At 45.0% G+C, this 18,355-nt stretch overlaps 1 protein-coding gene across 9 annotated transcripts in view; it reads right to left on the bottom strand.

Moving 5' to 3' along the window:
• Positions 1–93: 93 nt before the first annotated feature.
• The window catches only part of DOCK7 (dedicator of cytokinesis 7), a 91,500-nt gene continuing 73,238 nt past the window's right edge, over positions 94–18,355 (bottom strand). For 4 of the 9 annotated variants that reach the window (XM_031603620.2, XM_031603597.2, XM_031603627.2 and 1 more), the window contains 15 exons: positions 17,675–17,809; positions 16,828–16,980; positions 14,775–14,933; positions 14,438–14,538; positions 13,721–13,913; positions 13,030–13,173; positions 12,231–12,362; positions 11,242–11,256; positions 6,730–6,855; positions 5,715–5,804; positions 4,750–4,986; positions 4,214–4,357; positions 3,251–3,357; positions 2,117–2,284; positions 94–1,627 (listed from right to left, as the gene is read on the bottom strand). In XM_031603620.2, the coding sequence (XP_031459480.1) occupies positions 1,585–1,627; positions 2,117–2,284; positions 3,251–3,357; positions 4,214–4,357; positions 4,750–4,986; positions 5,715–5,804; positions 6,730–6,855; positions 11,242–11,256; positions 12,231–12,362; positions 13,030–13,173; positions 13,721–13,913; positions 14,438–14,538; positions 14,775–14,933; positions 16,828–16,980; positions 17,675–17,809 (1,947 nt within the window). In that variant the 3' untranslated portion in view covers positions 94–1,584. Of the gene's footprint in view, positions 1,628–2,116; positions 2,285–3,250; positions 3,358–4,213; positions 4,358–4,749; positions 4,987–5,714; positions 5,805–6,729; positions 6,865–11,241; positions 11,257–12,230; positions 12,363–13,029; positions 13,174–13,720; positions 13,914–14,437; positions 14,539–14,774; positions 14,934–16,827; positions 16,981–17,674; positions 17,810–18,355 lie in introns of all 9 variants that reach the window. The other 5 variants (XM_031603646.2, XM_031603604.2, XM_031603637.2 and 2 more) reach the window with 2 other exon arrangements.

The following is an 18,355-nucleotide window of genomic DNA, read 5'->3' on the forward strand; positions in this document are numbered from 1 at the left end:
GAAAGCTTACCTTGCCTGCTATATATTGTTCCTGACTGCAATGTGGGGTTTGCTGAATTTCAGCCTGAAAATAAAAGGTATGTTTTTCCTTACCCAACTGTAGGAACAGGCATAAAGTCATACGTAGAAAATAGTCTGTTGTTGTTGCTGGGATTTATTCAAAGAAAGCACTTACTTTCTACCCTTCCTGATGAGTTAACTTGCCCCAGTGGCTGCTGTCCTATACTAAATGTGGCCCCAAAGACACTCCAGCACCTTGGGAGTGTGTGTGGCAGAAGCCAAGAGAAAATCTGTCAGGCTTCAAACTCTTACAATTCAGAAATGGTGACTGTATAATTGTGTTTGCAACTTTAAGGGCTCCTTTCTAAAAGTTACATATATTTTTTTCTTGTTATTCTTATCAACACAGCAGTATTTTTTTATTTTTCACCTACGCATACATATCTCTGTCTGTTTAGGTGTTTATGTAAAGTGAGTGAGATGGTGTTAACCACACGCCCTGCCTCCCAGGGGACCTGGCTCAATGCAGAGAGGAAAAAAGACAAAGACCCAGACTGAGTGGTTGTAGGGTTGGTTCCAACTTTGAGATCAGTTTCCTTGAAGTTCTGTGTTAGCCACCAAAATCACTGCCTTAAAACAGATCTTTTCATCACATAATTAACAACACGACGACTTGTCCATGTATACTCGTGACTCAGTTCACCTACTTTATCATTTTTTGTCTCCCCCTTTGGGAAATTAGTTTTCAAATTGAAAAAGGGCCAGAAGAAGCAGCCTAACTGCAAGTTGCTACGTTGAACTGCACGCTGACCCTACACTGGGTTACTGTACTTGGACTTCTAGTTGGTGTATGCAGTGATGGTGCTGGAATTCTCCTTCACCGCTACCAAGAGAGGCGCAGCACCAACAAGGTGTGCCTCGATTCTGCTGATGGTGACAGCTGGAATTATTTCCCTTAGCAGCAATTTGTATTCAGTTACAAAGGAGAAAGGGCAGGAACAGTAGAACAGTCGCTGCTTGGATAAGAAGTGTTAGTAAAGACTTACCTTGTTCTGAAACGCTTCCCCACGGATGGTGAGCTCTGAAGTCCAATTCAGCACAGGGAATTAAAGTGTAAACATTCACATATTTAATAGTACCATCAAAATAACCATCATCACTACATTAAAAACTTCAAAAATGCATTTGCGTATGGTCCTAATATAAATTAAATATATGAACTAAAAGTAAATAAATTTAACATTAGAGAATGCTATAAATAAAGGTAAATGCATTAAGTGTACCTTTGAGTCATAAAAATGCCTTAAAAAACAGGTAACTTTACAGCTTATCACCAATACTCTGGATACCACTTGGATTTTTTTCTCAAACATGGATAAGTAAGTAAGTCTACATTTGACAATTCAAAATGATTTTTTTTGGCCACTGAACACTCTGATGGAGGAGGAGGTGTGTGGGAAGTCCAGGATGAAGTCCAAGTTTTATTTCACAATAAAACTTCTTTGATTCCCAGCGCTGATAACAAGGCTCTTTCTTTTCAAAACCTTACTTTTAAGTGCTTTTTTATTTTGGTTTTTAACTCGTTTAGATATCCATTTTGCGAAGGCTCATCCTGCTGAAGGAGTCTCTGAGGGAGAGAAAACACAACGATGAGCTTGTGTTTTTCAGGGTCAGATAAGAAGCCTCTTCAGATGAGAGATTCTGTACATAATTTCCAGTGTTTTCTACAGAAGAAGCAGCACAAACCCCCTGCACTCCTTAAAGATTTGCTTGGAATATCCCTATCACACTCTTTCCAAATTTCTCTATTCGCAACACTTCTTTATCTTCCCCGTTGCTCTTTTTCTCTGACCAACACTTCCATGAGAAGCTCAGAACCAGGGCTGTGTTCCCCTAAGCCAACAGAGGAACAAAAGGGACCACAGCAAACACCACCTACCAGAACTGCTGGGAAAGGGATGTGCTCTGAGCTCAGGAAAGAAGGGGAAAAGGGATGGAGGAAAAGGGATGGACTCAGCCAGAAGCCCCACATTAAGAACAGGTTTCACAAGGAGTTCAAACGCCCCCTCTGTACACCCTCCTTATCTCTGCAGAAAAAGTAAAATCAAATATCCACCTGTGGCATGTGACTGGCAACACGGCCTTATACAACTGCGGGATCTTCCTGTTTATCAAAGGCTGCAGAGCTTCCTTTAAGCGGTGGTAATTCCGCTCGAGCTCCCGCTGATATTCCTTTTGGTCCGGGCCGATCAAGCTCTTGTTCTTGCGCAGAGCATCCTCACATCTGGAAAACAAAAGCCTGTGAAACTTGGGCAACTAAAAAAGGACAGACTTATTAACTTAATAACACAACAGCTTTCGTTCTCTACTTCTGGGATGACACACAGTATCCTTTTCTATCTTGTCTTTTGGGTAATAAAGACTCAGCTAATGCAGCTGACCTCCCTGGGGAAAGGAGAGGGTGTCACGTTTCCAGTTTCCATTTCCAGAGTGGAAACTCAGTTTTTATTTCTGTTTCATTCTCCAATTACATTTATCTTTGCTGAAGAGAAATGAAAAGCCCATCATCTCCATACAGCACTTCCAGCCCAAGATTTAAAGACCTACTGCTGAAGACAGACCTATGAGATGTTCATTGGGAACTCTTCTACTGGGAAAGACGTGATTTAAACAAAGGGCATGAAAAGAACTCTAACATCACCACCACCTGTTACATAAGGAAAAACTACATTGCCACTGATCTTTTCGCTCTGAACATTTTAATTTCAATACGTATTTTTTTTATTCTTCAGTGCTTACAAAAGATACTGGCTTAAGACTGCAGTTTGCATTGCTCAAGAGCAGTCAGTATAGTTCCTTGAGAGAACTCTGCCAGTGTACTTCCACGTGGCTTGGACAAACTCACATCAGAAGGAAAATCAGACCTCCTGGCCCTGCCAACCTGTGAGTTCATTTGTGCCAGTGTAGCTAGCTGTGTTCTGAAATGGGAACACTTGGTCACGACTGAGCTGTGATCACTAATTCCTTCCCAATATACAGCAAAGCCAAATGACTTCAGCACTTGACCTGATGGAAGTCATGGACCAGAGAAACAGGGAGCCAAGTGGGAAGCTGAGGAATACAGCTGCGTATGGAAACCAGACAGATGGTTACAACACAAGCACTCCTCTCCCAGACAAGCCCTGTTAGTGCTCCTGTCTGGTGCAGCAGTAATAAAGGCACCTGGCAGCTGGAAGACAACACTCCATACCTTTTCGTGAAGTCTTTGAAACAGAGCCGTAGCTTGTTATGATGCCTGAAGAGCTTTGGGTCGTTGGGTATTTCAGATAGGAAAACTTGTGCAACTTCTAATGGTCCCTTTAGGAGCAGAGAGAAAAAGTAAGTTTCTCAGCACCGTCACATCCACTCACTGGAGAAACTTCTTGCACATAGAAACATTTGTAAAACGCAACGTTATTTCCTCACAGCATGCTGCTTAAAGAATTGCAGCTGGTAGATCTGGCATAAATCACCAGACATCATGACTGCTGCATGGCTTTTAGGCATTTGTAAAAATAAAACTCTGCTTTTGGAAAACAGGGTGAGAATGTGTGCAGATTCTGTATTTGTTTTCCCTTACAATGAATCTTGACAAACTCTGCAGAACTGACAACTGAGTTTAAACAATGCAGATGGAACCAAGTCCTTGCCAGCACTGTGAACTCAGCCCAGAACTTGAAACTCCAGCCGTGTTTTTCCCAGCTTGTCCCTCAGTGGAGGTTTACTCATATTCGCTCAATTTTTCCTCCATGTTTCTCCACTCTTAGCTTCGCTTTCCACTTTGTTCAAAAACCACAGCAGGACACAATCTTAGTTCCACACACCAGTCCAGCTAACTGAAGGTGCAGCAATAAGATCTCATGTTTTTCCTTAAACAAGGGAAGGAGAAGCAGGCAGAAGTGACTGCAGATGCCAGGGACAGGTAATGAGGGAGAAGGGCCATCTCTATCTACTCAGCCACTTCCCAGATCTAACCATGTTTTAAGGACTCTTACTCAAATTGCAAAGTTACCCAGAGCAGCTGGTCTAGACCCACCAGTAATCTTGAACACATCCCATACACTGAATGGTAAAAAAAAACCCACAGTAATTTGGAAATAAGGCCCAATGCTAATCACCCCTGAACAGAGCGATACACAACCCCACTGTCTCCAATTCAGAAAGTGGTTCTCACCTGATTCACTGTGGTACCTACTGATCCCTGTAGCACCATCTGCAGCATCTTCGGGTCTGCGGGGTCTTGGTGAGTTGCAAAAGCTAATTCTTGTGTTTTCTTCTGCATGTCCTCTATGGCAACTTCAATGGGTGTCAAAATGATCTAATCAAGCAGCCAGAACACAGGACACTTGTTACAAGTGGCAGAGGACACCAATAGGACAGATATTGTGTGACAGTATGAAGGGATGACAAGCATTGAAACTTGCTGCCTAGGGTGTGAGGTGGTCACTGTCCCTGGAGGTGTTCCAGAGCTGTGGGGTTGTGGCACTGAGGGACACAGTCAGCGGGCTGGGATTGGGCTGGATGATCTTAGAGACCTTTTCCAATCCAAACAGTTCTACAATTCTATCTATGATTCTGTGTGGCCATGGGGTTTAACTAAATGTACCAAGGTACATCACGTGAGAGTTTCAGCAACATCTACTTCCCTTATTGTGTAATACTTCAAAGGAGAGCCGTGGGGATGTCTGCTGGGCAAAGTGCAGGCCTCACCTCCTCCTTGTGAATGACGTTGATCCTGGTTTTGATGTAAGGGAAAGCGTGGGACGTTGTCAGGATGGTTTTACGCTTGAACTGCTCGTGCAGCTCCCCGTGAGCTCGGCCATCCAGCGTGAAGGGCGTGCAGTACATGAAGCGCCGCAGGTTGTAGTTCTTGTCAAAGTAAGTTATTCTGTCCTTCATCTCGTACGTGTCAAAGTAAGGCTCCACGTAGGTGATCTGGATGTAGGCCTGCAGGAAGGAATCCAGGTGAGCACAGAGATGAGACGATCTCTACTCCCTGCACTGCCATAGCCTGGTCTAACTCCTCTGCAGAACTAGGACTGCTCCTTGCCTTTACTCAGAAACATCACACTGATGCTGCTGGAGTGCTTGGTGACTGCTCAGCACTTTCTGGACTAGATACAGCGTCTGTCCCTCTGAAGCTCCTCAGTGAAGTGTTTCCTCCCTTCCTCTGCAGCTAATGCCTTCTTCTAAACTGGAGTCTTAATTTCCTAGCCATGTTCCCATTAATTTCTGTTACGATTAAGGGAGCTAAGGAGCTTAAAAGACATAGGACAAGAATGATAAAATGCTACAGCTGCAAAAAACAAACAAAAAGAAGCCAACAAAAAACTACACAGAGGCCAGTGAATGGAAAACTCCCTTCCTTCCTTGCATTTCATAGAGATTACAGAGACAGACAAATGCAGTCTGAGTCGGCAGTGTCTCTTTGTCTCTTGACCTTCCCTTCTGCCAAGACCACAGGGCACATCACATCACACAGGGCAGGAAGGAAACAGCTCATTCTGCACTCCTTTGTGGGGAAGACTTTCCCCACCTCTCTTCTCTGAGAGGCTGTCTAGCTCTCTTCATGGAAACATCACCTTCTTGGTGAAATCCAGGGCAAGGATTTGGCCCACCATGTTCATGTACATTCAGGACCAGTTCTACTGCTGACCCTGTACTCGTGTTCTTACCTTGTTGGGATCCAGTTTACATTTGTCCACAGGGTTTGAGTCCTTGATCACTTCAAGCACATCTTCACCAAACCGTTCTCCATAAAATCCCTACAATCAAGAGGAAATGCACTGAGATACAGCATCACAGGCACCCATCAAAGGTGGGGGTTGGAGAGACAAAGGCACATTCAGGGGAGGTGAAGCTCCAAATGCCTTCAAGCGCAGCTGCACCAGGGCTGAATGTGATCTGCTGAACCTAGGAGAATTCAATCAATCGCATTCCAGGGCCAACAGGAAACAAATGAGCCTAACACCCGGAAAGCCAAGAGAACTCGGGAGCCTTCCAACTGCACACACGCGCTGCAGGGCTTTGAACAGACCTCTGAGCTCCCTGTGTGTCTGTGAGCTCAACTGAAAGCTGGGGTCAATGCAGGATCTGCCTGGAAATCAGGTGCCGCGTCAGAGCGCGGCTCTGCTGGGCTGGATGAATGGGTCTGAACTCAGCTCCATGGGCCCACACCTCAGATAAAGCTGCTGCTTTCAGTGTCGTGTGACAGCAACTGAAGCGTGAGCAGCAACAGGAGGTCAAACCCATTCCAGCAATTAAACAGGGCCAGGTCTGAGGAACAAATTGGTGCTTACATTGGCAGCCAAAGCCAAGGTAGATTTATTACAGATGCCTTTGCTTGCTCACAGCTGAAACAAACTTCAGACATCTGAGAAACCCACTCTAGGGGCTCTGAAATTCAGCTTCTGTTAAGGGCACTGTCTCTAGGAGATGCAAAGGTGAGAAAATGAGAATAAAAAGCAATGCTATCCAACAGCTGGATTCTGAAAGCATCTCAGCCTTTTTTCAAGCCCAAGTCATCCCACTGCACCAGGCAGCTGATGAGAAATGCGAACACTGTGAAAAGCCACAGATTCTCAAGTGACCATAGCAGGTCTGCAGCTCTCATGATTAGGGAATGGCAGGTGGAAAACAGACAAACTGCAGTTCACAGAGAGAACTGGAGGCTGGCCGCGATCATCTCACCTCGAGCCTATGGGAAATCTCAGCTAACTTTGTTATCGCAGGCTCCTTGTAAACAAACTCTTGCTCATCCAGATCTCCAAACTTGGTTCCATAGAAACCGACCCTGAAGTAGGTGCCAAACATCCTCTTTCCATCCTAGGTTTGGAGAAACAAAAGGTTATTTCAGTGTGGGGACAAGCACGATCCAAGTGTGGCTGCAGGAGGGCTCCTGACGTTATGCAAACTCAAAAAGAAATCAAAAATGAACAAAGAAAAAAATAGAAAGAAAGAAAGGAAAGAAAAACACACCTGGAACTCAGCATGAACACGTTTAGCAGCAGACACCGCAATGAAATTACAAACTAATGTGAGGTTATATGGATCAAGGATGACCATCAGCCCAACCCTGCAATGCCTTCTGCCACCCCAGGAAGAGCCTGAGGGCGTTGGATGTTGGAGAACAAAGGTGAGTTCCTACATTTGGGTATTACTTCAGGCCTGGCACATAGCTGCCAACAGCCTGGAGCACGCAGGGAGGATACAGCACACAAACACCCCAGGAGATGCCCTGCAGGGCCCCACGATCCATCTGAGCTAACTGCAGGGTTGGGCTGATGTCGATGCCCAGGGCACTCGCACACGCACACACGGGCACTGCTGGAACAGCACACGGCCCTGGGGGTGTCACAGCCTCCTGGGGACTGACTGCCAGGATGGAGGGAGGGCCAAAGTCACTCCTGCTGAAAGCAGATGCAATTCACTGTGTCATGTACCTGCTTCCTTTTGAGCCAGTGGTGAATTTGGCCCAGAAATGCAACAAAAAAGAAGAGAAACAGAAAGATTTTTGCTGGAAAGTAACGAAGAAAATCTGATTAACAGAAAGAGGAAAAACACTTTAAAAATAAACCACACCTCTAATCTTGTTAAAACAATTCACTCTGCATGCACAAACCAGAAATGCTTTTCAGCAAGAAACTGTGAGATGTTCACCTTTACTCTCGTGAGAACACGTGTGCACAGAGCTCTGGTTTGGGTTCAGAGAGCACCTGTGGGTGTCCTGGCTGCTGCACGTGAGTCTTATTTGGTATTAATTTCTTATTTTTGCTACGGCAAAACTGATCTTTTGCGATGATGGTGAACACGATCTATGGAAGGCAAGGAGTGTGAATAAGGATATCTCAGGAGAGTTCTGAAGCACTGCCATGGTGAGATGCTGGCCTGAAGAACACGGTGGGCAATGCTTGGTTTTGGGGTGAAGGCTGCTCCCTGCCCCCATGCTACAGAGGGCAGAGCTCAGCTGTGCCCAGCTCTGACCAGAACTGACCAGGATTTGGCCCTGTCTGTGGGCATGTGAGGTTTGGGGTACGAAGCATTTGCAGAACCTGGTTCCTACAAGGCAGGAACCGCACAGCCATCTGCACACATCACTTCTTACAGCTGGTGTACGTTTATGTTGCCACAGAAATATCAACGAGAGGGGAAGAAAATGCTGTCTGTTATCAGCACTATTTAATAAGTAGTTCTGGTAGCATTTACTAAATGCATAAAACAAGAGCCATGTAGGTCTGGGAAGTCCAGTGGCTGGGAAGCCAGGTGAGATCCAGCTTTCAGTGCATGCTCCATCACCACGAAGTCCAGCTGCATCAAATTTCCCTTATCAATCCAGTTGCTGACATTCAGTTATCATGAGGACCTCATGGAGAAGGAGCACTGGTGGGTCCAAGTGGGACAGAGCATCTCCACCACACAGCTTGGAGCCATCAGCCACGGGCTGAGCGGTGACTGCTCCCCAGCAAGGGAAGCATCAAACCCTTTGTGTTCCCCCCCACAAGGTTTTGTGAGAGTGTCTTTGGAGTGAAAGGGTCTGCAGTGGGAGGAGTGGAACAGGAATGCCTCCATCCTGTTTGTAGAGGCAGTTTCCCAGTCTGAGGCAATCTGAGCCTAGAAACACTCCTCAGGTGAGCGAAGACCCACAGGCTATTCCCCCCATTGGGGACATTCAATAGCTGTGAGCCCCATGGGATGAGGAGAGCTGAGTTTCTTGCCTGGAGTTAACAGGAGACAGCTCTGCAAACCTCACTAGGTTGAAATCTAGCTTAGAGCAAAGTCTCTGGAATCACAGTACTGAAATGGAAACGTGTCACTTAAAAATACTCCATGGTCTTGTTTCTGAAAAGAGCTAAAAATGCAGATACGAGGGAGAAAATATTAAAAGCATTTTATCTCCTATTATTTTTTGAAAAATAATAGGTCTTGGGGAGGAGAAGAGAATGAAGGTGAACACTGAAGAGCCATCACAGAACCGGCAGAGCAGAAAACAGCCATCATGACATATGAAGGTTCATGATTTGTTATTATGCATGGTAAATACCTTTCAAAATTGCTGGGAATCAAGTTTGAGTTATCTCTCGCATACACACAAAAAGCTTTGCCAACAAGATCTGAAAGAATCCAACACTGGAGTTCTGCTCTGCTTTCTCCACCAGCAGAGCTGCAGCTGCCTGCAGGCAGAGCCAGCCCCAAATATGCATGAGGGAAAGTGACTCCTCCATACACACTGTGCAGAATGCAAAATGTCTCTACCAAAGAGAGCGTTCTCTTTTCTTGCCCAATTTCCCCCAAGGTCCTTTGCAGCATTGCCAACTATTGCAACTCTTCCAATACGCATTTTTCAATATTTTTTTGTTCCTGGAGTGCTGCTATTCGAGGCAACATCACCTCGTATGCTTCAAAAAAAGAAAAAAAAAAAGAAAAATCACACAAAAAAAGGATTCAACATTTTTCATACCAACAGAGGAGCAGAAGAACCCCCCACTCCAAAGGCATTGGTGCCACTCAGGCCTATAGCTGGCAATGCTGCTTTTCTTGGGACACATGGGGTGTACCCTGCTGTTGGCATAGCTTGTTGATAAAATGAAACTGGGATTTCCACAGAGAAAAACAAAAAATTAAAAGGGGGTGGGGAGGGGAAGAGGGAAGGAGAAAGCAAAAAAAAAAAAATCCACAAGTAGGAACTTACCACAACAGACAATAGTAAGAGTGGGGAGGAGGGTCAGCAACCAGGGCGATAGAGGAGAAAACAGAAAGTATTTAATTAGGGAAATTCCAAAAAACAAACAAGCAGCAAATTGGCAGCAAATAAACTTTAAAATAAAATAAAAAAAAAAAAGGGTGAGCATCAATCGAGGTATTTAAAAATAAGGAAAAAAGGAAAAAAAACATGCAACAAATCTGAAAGCTACGAAGCACAAAGATCAGAAAAGTGTGGCAATGAAAGAGCACGATGACAGACGAGAACATAAACCATGGGTGTCTTTTACCATGCAGTAAAACATGACTGAGTGATGTTAGAACCATAACCAATGACAGAATTTTCTTCAGGGGTCGATTTAGGGGCAGACTAATCAAGATAGATGCTCACAGGCCTTCACGTGCATTGGCTATTGACGTGGATGGTTTACATTCCTGTGATGTACTCCAAGTCTCACCTGCTGGGACTTCTCACAGGAGCAAGCAAATGATTTACAGGGCCAGTCCTTCAATGGCAGGGGCTATTTTTAAGCTACTGAATTTCACTTCTTGCTAGGCCACAATTAAAAACCGTCTTTGAGACATCATCAGCCCAAATTATTTTGTTGCACAAGTCAAAGAAACTTTGACGTTGGCCCCAGATCAGGCAGTGTGGGCTTAAATGCTCCCCTGTGTTGGAAAGTTGGGGTGAGATGGCTCACACTGAGTCGCCTGATTGACAGAAAAGCAGAGACTAACTGGACAGCTGAAGTCTATGCGAATAATGCAGTACCACACTCATGAAACATTCAAAGTTTCTTCGGTGATTTCTTGACACTCGTGTACCAACTGTGTCAGCTGGGCTGGGCCCTCACTGATCCAACCCTCTGTGCTGGGTGCAGCATCAGATGAAGCTGACTGCTATGCTTGTTTCTCAGCCAACATGTGGTTCTCATGGTATATTGTTGCAGAAATGGGAACAACCAACCTCTACAAAAATGGAAGCAGCAAAACTGACTCCAGTTAACACAACTGAGCTGTTTTACTGCCAGATAAAGCTACATAACAAATTGATTGTTCTTAAACAAACAGAACAAAGGAGCCTATTGTCTGAGATACAGTTTGCACATGCAATAAACCAGTTTTGTGTTCCAGTACCTCTGAGCATTATTGCTTAAATCGACCCCTGTGGGTGGGGTGAAAATATGGTATGAAGGGATGTTGATGCTGATGAAAAGAAATATAAACGAATTATAAAAACAAACTAGTGATGATACAGTGGCTCATTCACCAAAGAACCTCATTAGTGGAATACATCAGCATCCATGCACTACCTACAGCTTCTTATGAAGAATTTCCTACTACAACCACAATCGGTTTATTGGTATTTCTTTGGTTAATGAATTCAGTTTTAACAGCAGACAGCAACAGAAATGCCCACAACTAGCACATGTGGGCAAGCATTGGCGTGAGTCATCTGATAAATCTATTAGTGTTCTTTACTAACTAAATGGAGTTACCTACCTCCCAGCCAGTACTCTGTGTAATAAAAAGTAAAAAGCGCATGTCACAGAAACAAAAAAAAAAGTCCAAAGGCCAAAACATGACCATCAATGTAAGGCAGCATAAACTTGAAATGGTTTCAATGATTTTAAGACATCATGCAACCAAAACAGACCAGAATGACACCCAATGATTGTCCCTTATTGGTTCATTTAACCTCACAAACCTGGCAGTGCCAGAACATGGGAAACAACCAGGCCCTCAGCTGCTGAAGACCAGCTGGATCCCATGAAGTTGATGCACTGATTGACATCTACTGTTAGCATAAGGGTAACTACACCAACAGACAACAGTGTACCAAGCAGCCCACAGCCAGAAAGCTGGCTGGGGTGGGGGCTCAGAGTAGCACTGGCACATACTGCCCACGCCTGCCTGCAATGAAGGCATGCACCCATCAAGTATCTCCTAGAAGCTTCTAGAAAGTTGCCAAGTGCTCTCATCCCCTGCTCAGCTGAGGTCTGTTGGGCTTTGTGAAGGCTGGTGAAGTCTGATGTCTCCCATCAAATGCTCAGCACGTATGCTGGTGGGTTTTGCACCAACTAAGTTTACAAAGATTCTTTCAACAGCTTAGCCACCATATTAACAGGCAAATAAAACTCCCAACATTTCTCAGTGTTACCTACCAGGCAAAAGGCAAGAAACAGTGGTTCTCCCAGAAACAGAGCATGCAAGATATACATTAAAACAACATCTGAAAGAATTAACTGGCACATGATTGGAACTTTTTAATGCTCGGATAATTGTGAAGTTACAATTAAACTTGGTATCTGATGTTCTCCCAAGCTTCTCAAGTCAAATACACAGAGAGAAAACTCCACTTAGTGATCCTTGCATTTACTGCAGATCACCATTTGGCAGTTCTAGTGTGATCTATTAAAATGTTTTTTTCCTCGATAGGTAGTTTTAATTTGACCACAATTCACACTGCAGCTGAAAATCCAAATCATTACCTGGTGGACGATCTTGCTAAATGCTTCTTGAAGTTTACCATGAATAGTAGATAGCTTCTTGGCATCTCTGTTAGCTTCATGAATAGGAATAAGGACTTTGTAAACCTCATTAACTGCTTCATACATGCCAGCCTAAAAAACAAAGGCCACCAGATCGCTCCATCAGTTCAGCAGCAAGAATGATACATACTCCCAGCATTTACATTTTAAGACAGCAAAATAAAAAAGTGGCTCACACACCAAAAGGCACTGTGATGTAATCAGCACCTTTTCCTTCCAATATACCTATGTCTCTAATGGAGATGATCAATGTAAAGAGACAATCCACCATGCAACTTAGCCAGCCTGCTACAGCACTTCTCTTTGTTCCAGAGTTACTGCTGCTTGTACTTAAACCCACTGAGTATTTCATACTGTGTTGTAGGATACAAATCACTTGTTTTCATTTGTTTCTGATGGATACACTGCCACCAGCTCACTAACAGTGCTCACACAAAGCTCTCAGCCTACACACTTTGAATAGGAAGAAAAACAGCATGGCCTTTATCTGCCACTGTGAGCTCCAAAGTATGCAGTGTTGAAATGAAAGAAGCTAGGAAACCAAAAAGACCTTTGCTCCCCAACCCCACTCACTGCAGTTCACTTGAGAGGGCAAAGTGAGCTGTCCTGAGCAGCTCAAACCCCCAAAGCTCCACGTGAATTAAGCAGTTACAACAGAGCTACACAGTCTCATTGAGAAAACATTTCCCATTATGTCGCCCAGGAGAAGGAGAGAGAGAAAGAAATTCAAGTCTTCTACCATGGAGAAAGATGCTGCAGCCTGCTCCAGCAATCCCACCAGACCAGCTTCTGTGAAATACTTTCCAGAACAGATACCTTCTTCATCTGGTGACACAACATCATCAGAAACTGCTGACTCTTCCAAAACATTAGAAGATATGTTCTAAGGAGACATAACACAGGTAAAAATTTGTACTCGATTTAAATGACATTCAACACTTTGAAAGCTTGATAATTTCAATCAAATCCTACAGTGTTTAAAGCAGCAGCTGTCGTGTGCTTTTTGTTTCATCTCCTTCTGAAACAACGGGATACTCCAGCACATGCTTAAGCTGATTGGAGTGGCCCACGTGTCCACAGCAGTGTGCTTGTTTGCTCTGCTCAGCACTGTCCTGCCTAATGTGAGTCACAGCAACCCTTCCATAAGTTACTGCAGAACAACTGTACTCACTTCAGAGTGACTGGACTAAAAGATGGTAAAGAAATATAACTTATATGAAGAAATAAACACAATTGGATTAATTCAGCCTACAGATGTGAGGCTCGGGGGAATCAAGCCATGTTCAAGCACAAAGATTATTTTCAGAACTTGCTATGATGCATTCTCCTCAAAATAAACTGAGTGAATGCAGTGTGAATGTCTAAACATAGGAATATCTGTCAGCAGCAGTGACAAAACCCCAAAATACACTACAGAAGATAACCTCTACCTGAAATGTAACGCATCCTACGGGGAGGTATTTTCGGTCCTCAAGCATGCTCAGATACTCAGCCACCAAGGCTGCAGAGTGGACCAAACACTGTGCTGACTCTGCATGATTGCTCCTCTCCGAGTGCTTTCCAGCCATGTTCTGCAACCAGGTCAAGCGCAGGTCAGGGGAATTCTGATAGCCCTTTGCAATCCTAGTTAAAAATAGGGGAAAAAAAAGAGAGAGAGGAAAAAAACACACACAAAAACTCTGCAATTAGTACAGTTATTTCTGTTTAAATAACAATCACTTCACAGATTTCTTAGCTAGCTACCAGTGGGCAAGCAACTGCATCAACCTAGTGATGGCACACTGCTTCTAAGGGTGACTGCTGAAGCACTTGACTAAATTTCATATTTCACCTGCAGACTGGAACTGCAGTGTCACTGCTAAAAACTATGCTCTGTAAGGACTCAAAAGAACAACATCAGAGTTCAAAACCAAAGAAAAATTGCCTGTGTTTATATTAGGTGACGTGTGAATCATGGGAAGCAGTGCAAAACAAGCTTAAGTTAAAAGTAAAATGATTGCCAAATGCATGATCAAGATTCACAGCAACACAGCTCAGTTTGCCCTCAGTGCTCTAAATACAGAAGTGCCATAAGTACTAAGCTTCTTCAAACACCAGCTGGACACTGACATCTACTGTCCCTGCTGTGCAATAAGTACGGACTCTACCTGTACATCAGGTCAATTAGCATTTCTGGATCTTCCTGATGCTCCTTCATTTTAACTGTGTCAGAGAGGATCATGTGGAGGTTGAACACTAGATCTTGGACCTGTAAAAAATACATTGCTGTTATGAAGTAGCAATGGGAATCAAGCTACTTACTGCTATACCAGGACCACAGCTGCTCTGAGCCTTTGTGTGGTTACCTCACTGTCAGAATTAATCAAGGATCTGGGTTCGGTGTACTCAGGTCACAAAAAAAAGTATGAACCTCCTTTGAGGAATGCATGCAAATATTCCAGGCTGCAAATAAACTAAATGCCACTTTTCCTGTGGTTCTTCTACCTGATCAGGAAATGTTGTCTCTCTAAGTTCCAAATCTTCTTCAGCATATGTTAAAATAGTCTTCAAGGAACGTCGTAAAAATTCCTCATTGAAATTCTGGGATGTCCCCACCAGGGATGAGAGAGACATAGTCACCTGCATTTTCACTCTGGCAAAGTTCTGCAACAGAGAAACTGTATTTCAACAATCTGCCAATACAGTCCACTCATTGCTATCAGTCCTTGGGCCCACAGTCAGTGGATTCCTCCAGTTCTGCTGCTCAGCCTTGGTGAGCACTTTGTGACAGACAGAATCACAGAATCGTAGGGGTTGGAAGGGACCTCCAGAGATCATCGAGTCCAACCCCCCTGCCAAAGCAGGATCCCTACACCAGGTCACACAGGTAGGCGTCCAGGCGGGTCTTGAATATCTCCAGAGAAGGCGACTCCACCACCTCCCTGGGCAGCCTGTTCCAGTGCTCCGTCACCTCACCTAAAGAAGTTCTTGCGCACATTGGTGCGGAACTTCCTATGTTCCAGCTTCTGGCCATTTCCCCTTGTCCTGTCTCCGCACACTGCTGAAAACAGTCTGGCCTCGCCACTTTGCCCCCCACACCTCAGATATTTATAGACCTGGATCAGGTCCCCTCTCAGTCTTCTCTTCTCAAGGCTAAACAGACGCAGATCACTTAGCCTTTCTTCATAGGGGAGATGCTCCAGGCCCTTCACCATCTTTGTGGCTCTCCGCTGGACTCTTTCCAAGAGATCCCTGTCTTTTTTGTACTGAGGAGCCCAGAACTGGACACAGTACTCCAGATGAGGCCTTACCAGGGCAGAGTAGAGGGGGAGGATCACCTCCCTCGACCTGCTGGCCACGCTCCTTTTAATGCACCCCAGCATGCCATTGGCCTTTTTGGCCACAAGGGCACACTGCTGGCTCATGGCCAACCTGTCGTCCACCAGGACACCCAGGTCCCTCTCCGCAGAGCTCCTCTCCAGCAGGTCATCCCCCAACCTGTACCGGTGCATGCGATTGTTCCTCCCCAGATGCAAGACTCTACACTTGCTTTTGTTAAACCTCGTCTGGTTTCTTACTGCCCAGCTCTCCAGCCTGTCCAGGTCTCGCTGAATGGCAGCACAGCCTTCGGGCGTGTCAGCCAATCCTCCCAACTTCGTATCATCAGCAAACTTGCTGAGGGTGGCCACTACCCCCTCATCGAGGTCATTGATGAAGATGTTGAACAGGACCGGTCCCAGCACCGACCCCTGGGGAACACCGCTGGTTACAGGTCTCCAACCAGACTCTGCACCGCCAATGACAACCCTCTGTGCTCTGCCAGTCAGCCAGTTCTCAACCCACCTCACTGTCCACTCATCTATCCCGCACTTCCTCAGCTTCGTTATAAGGATGTCGTGGGAGACAGTGTCAAATGCCTTGCTGAGATCAAGGTAGACTACATCCACTGCTCTCCCCCCATCCACCCAGCCAGTGACAACATCATAGAAGGCTACCAGGTTGGTCAAGCACGACCTCCCCCTGGTGAACCTGTGCTGACTACTCCTGATAACCTCCTTTTCTTCCAGTTGTCTGGAGATGGCATCCAGCACAAGCTGCTCCATCACCTTTCCAGGGACAGAGGTGAGGCTGACTGGCCTGTAATTACCTGGATCTTCCTTCTTGCCCTTTTTGAAGACCGGAGTGACATTGGCTATCCTCCAGGCTTCAGGCACCTCCCCCATTCTCCAAGACCTCTCAAAGATGATAGAGAGCGGTTCAGCAATCACCTCTGCCAGCACAGTGGTGTACTTGCAAAATACCAGCTGGAGGAGCTGAAGCTGAGAACCTTCTTAACACTTTGAAGCACATGCAAGTAAGTAAACCTAAGATCTAATTAGAAATTAGTAACATCTGGAGGAAAACAAAATCCCAGTATTTCTAACTCATTTTCGTGCTTGTCTAGCTGATAATCCCTCTAACAGCCTTTCTTTCACATGAATGAATACACAGTGCTCCATCCAGAGGTCCCCAACCAGTTCCCATATAATAACCTAATGAAGTGCAGCAGGATACTCACATTCCCAATCTCAAAGTTTTGCCTCATCAGAAGGTAAAGCGAGGCACTCGCGTGTGACCGTATTGTGCTGATGCTGCTGCTACAGTGTCTCAGGAGCCTCAGGCACAGATCTGCACACTGCTCAGTCTCCTCTTCAAACAGCAGCTCAGGGAACTGGAAAAACAGCATATGAGAAAACTACTGCCTGGACAGACAGAAATAAGCACTCAGACATAAAGGCCACGGTGATCTTAGCAGCAAGCATACATCAGCATTAGAGGAAGTTCAATCCCCTCTGCTTTGAGGGGAATTGTGCTGGTTTGAATCACTTTGCTTTTACAGTTAGAGAGATGCAGAGTCACTGGCAGCACTGGAAGACAATTCATTTTAGCTATCCCACCACTCCTTGCTCCTGCATCTACATCTCAGGATTGATTCACATTGATTCCAAAAATTCAGGCTTAAACCTTTGGGCTATTCCCAGTACACATGCAGAATCATAGTTTAAATTATGGTTCAAGTAAAAAAAAATAATCAATTTTAAGCAAGATCCATCCTTAATTTCAGCTGTTCTTTATGCTGCCTGCTGGCTTAGTATATCTGCTAGCCAGCAGGAGCCCACACCACACTCACTCCTCATGAACTGCACCTTCGTGCACAGCTCTAAAACCCAAAGTGCACAAATAGAGGACCTCAATCACAAAAACCACTCAGGTTTTATTCATCCCAAGACCCCATTTCCTGAAAATTAGTCCTGCACAAAACAATAAATGTTTGGTGAAGTGACAATGATAAAAAGGGAAAAAACAGCCCCATCCTCCATCAGCACTGCTCAGGATATATGTTACAGTATCTGCAGAGAATTCACCTTTGAGACCAAAGCTCTCTGTGTGGCGAAGCAGTGTTGGAGATAAAGTGCACTTTGGTTGCAGGCCATGCTGTGCAGAAGCACCTTCAGCACCCCGCCAAGGATGCTCTCTTTGGACTCCGTCACAGAAACAGTCTGCAGGCAAAAGCAAACCAAGGGTCATACAAGCAAAAGCAAACCTCCTGGGGGAGCTGTAATAACCCTGCTGAAAACCCCTTTGGCATGGAAAAACTGCCCACTTTGCTGAGCCTGTGTAACAGTCACATTTCTGAATCAGCTCCAGGTGATGGAAATCTGACCCATGAGCTGAAGGAGATGGAATGACACAAAACTGCCGTGTGTCCAATAGTGGGTAAAGAGGAAACAGACAGATTTTGTACCACAGCGAGGAGCCTGGAGGCTTTCCTGCACTGTGCCAATGTGTACAGACACGGGAGACCGACCTGGAACTGAATGACTTGAGGCAGATTTAGGAAGGAACCAGAGGAATTTGTTGTAACAGGGCAATACTACCCAATTTTTACTGTTTGTTAACAGAGTTTTAAAAACAAATACTTCTTGTACTACAAAAAAGGAACAATTTTCAAAAATCTGAAGGAAGCTACAGTAATTAAAAACCATACTGTGAAGGGCTGAGGATGAGGAGAGGCATCACAATCCTTCCTGCTGCAGCAGTAGACC

This window comes from Phasianus colchicus, chromosome 9, assembly GCF_987193195.1.
Source record: "Phasianus colchicus chromosome 9, bPhaCol1.hap1.1, whole genome shotgun sequence".
Classification (NCBI taxonomy): domain Eukaryota; kingdom Metazoa; phylum Chordata; class Aves; order Galliformes; family Phasianidae; genus Phasianus; species Phasianus colchicus.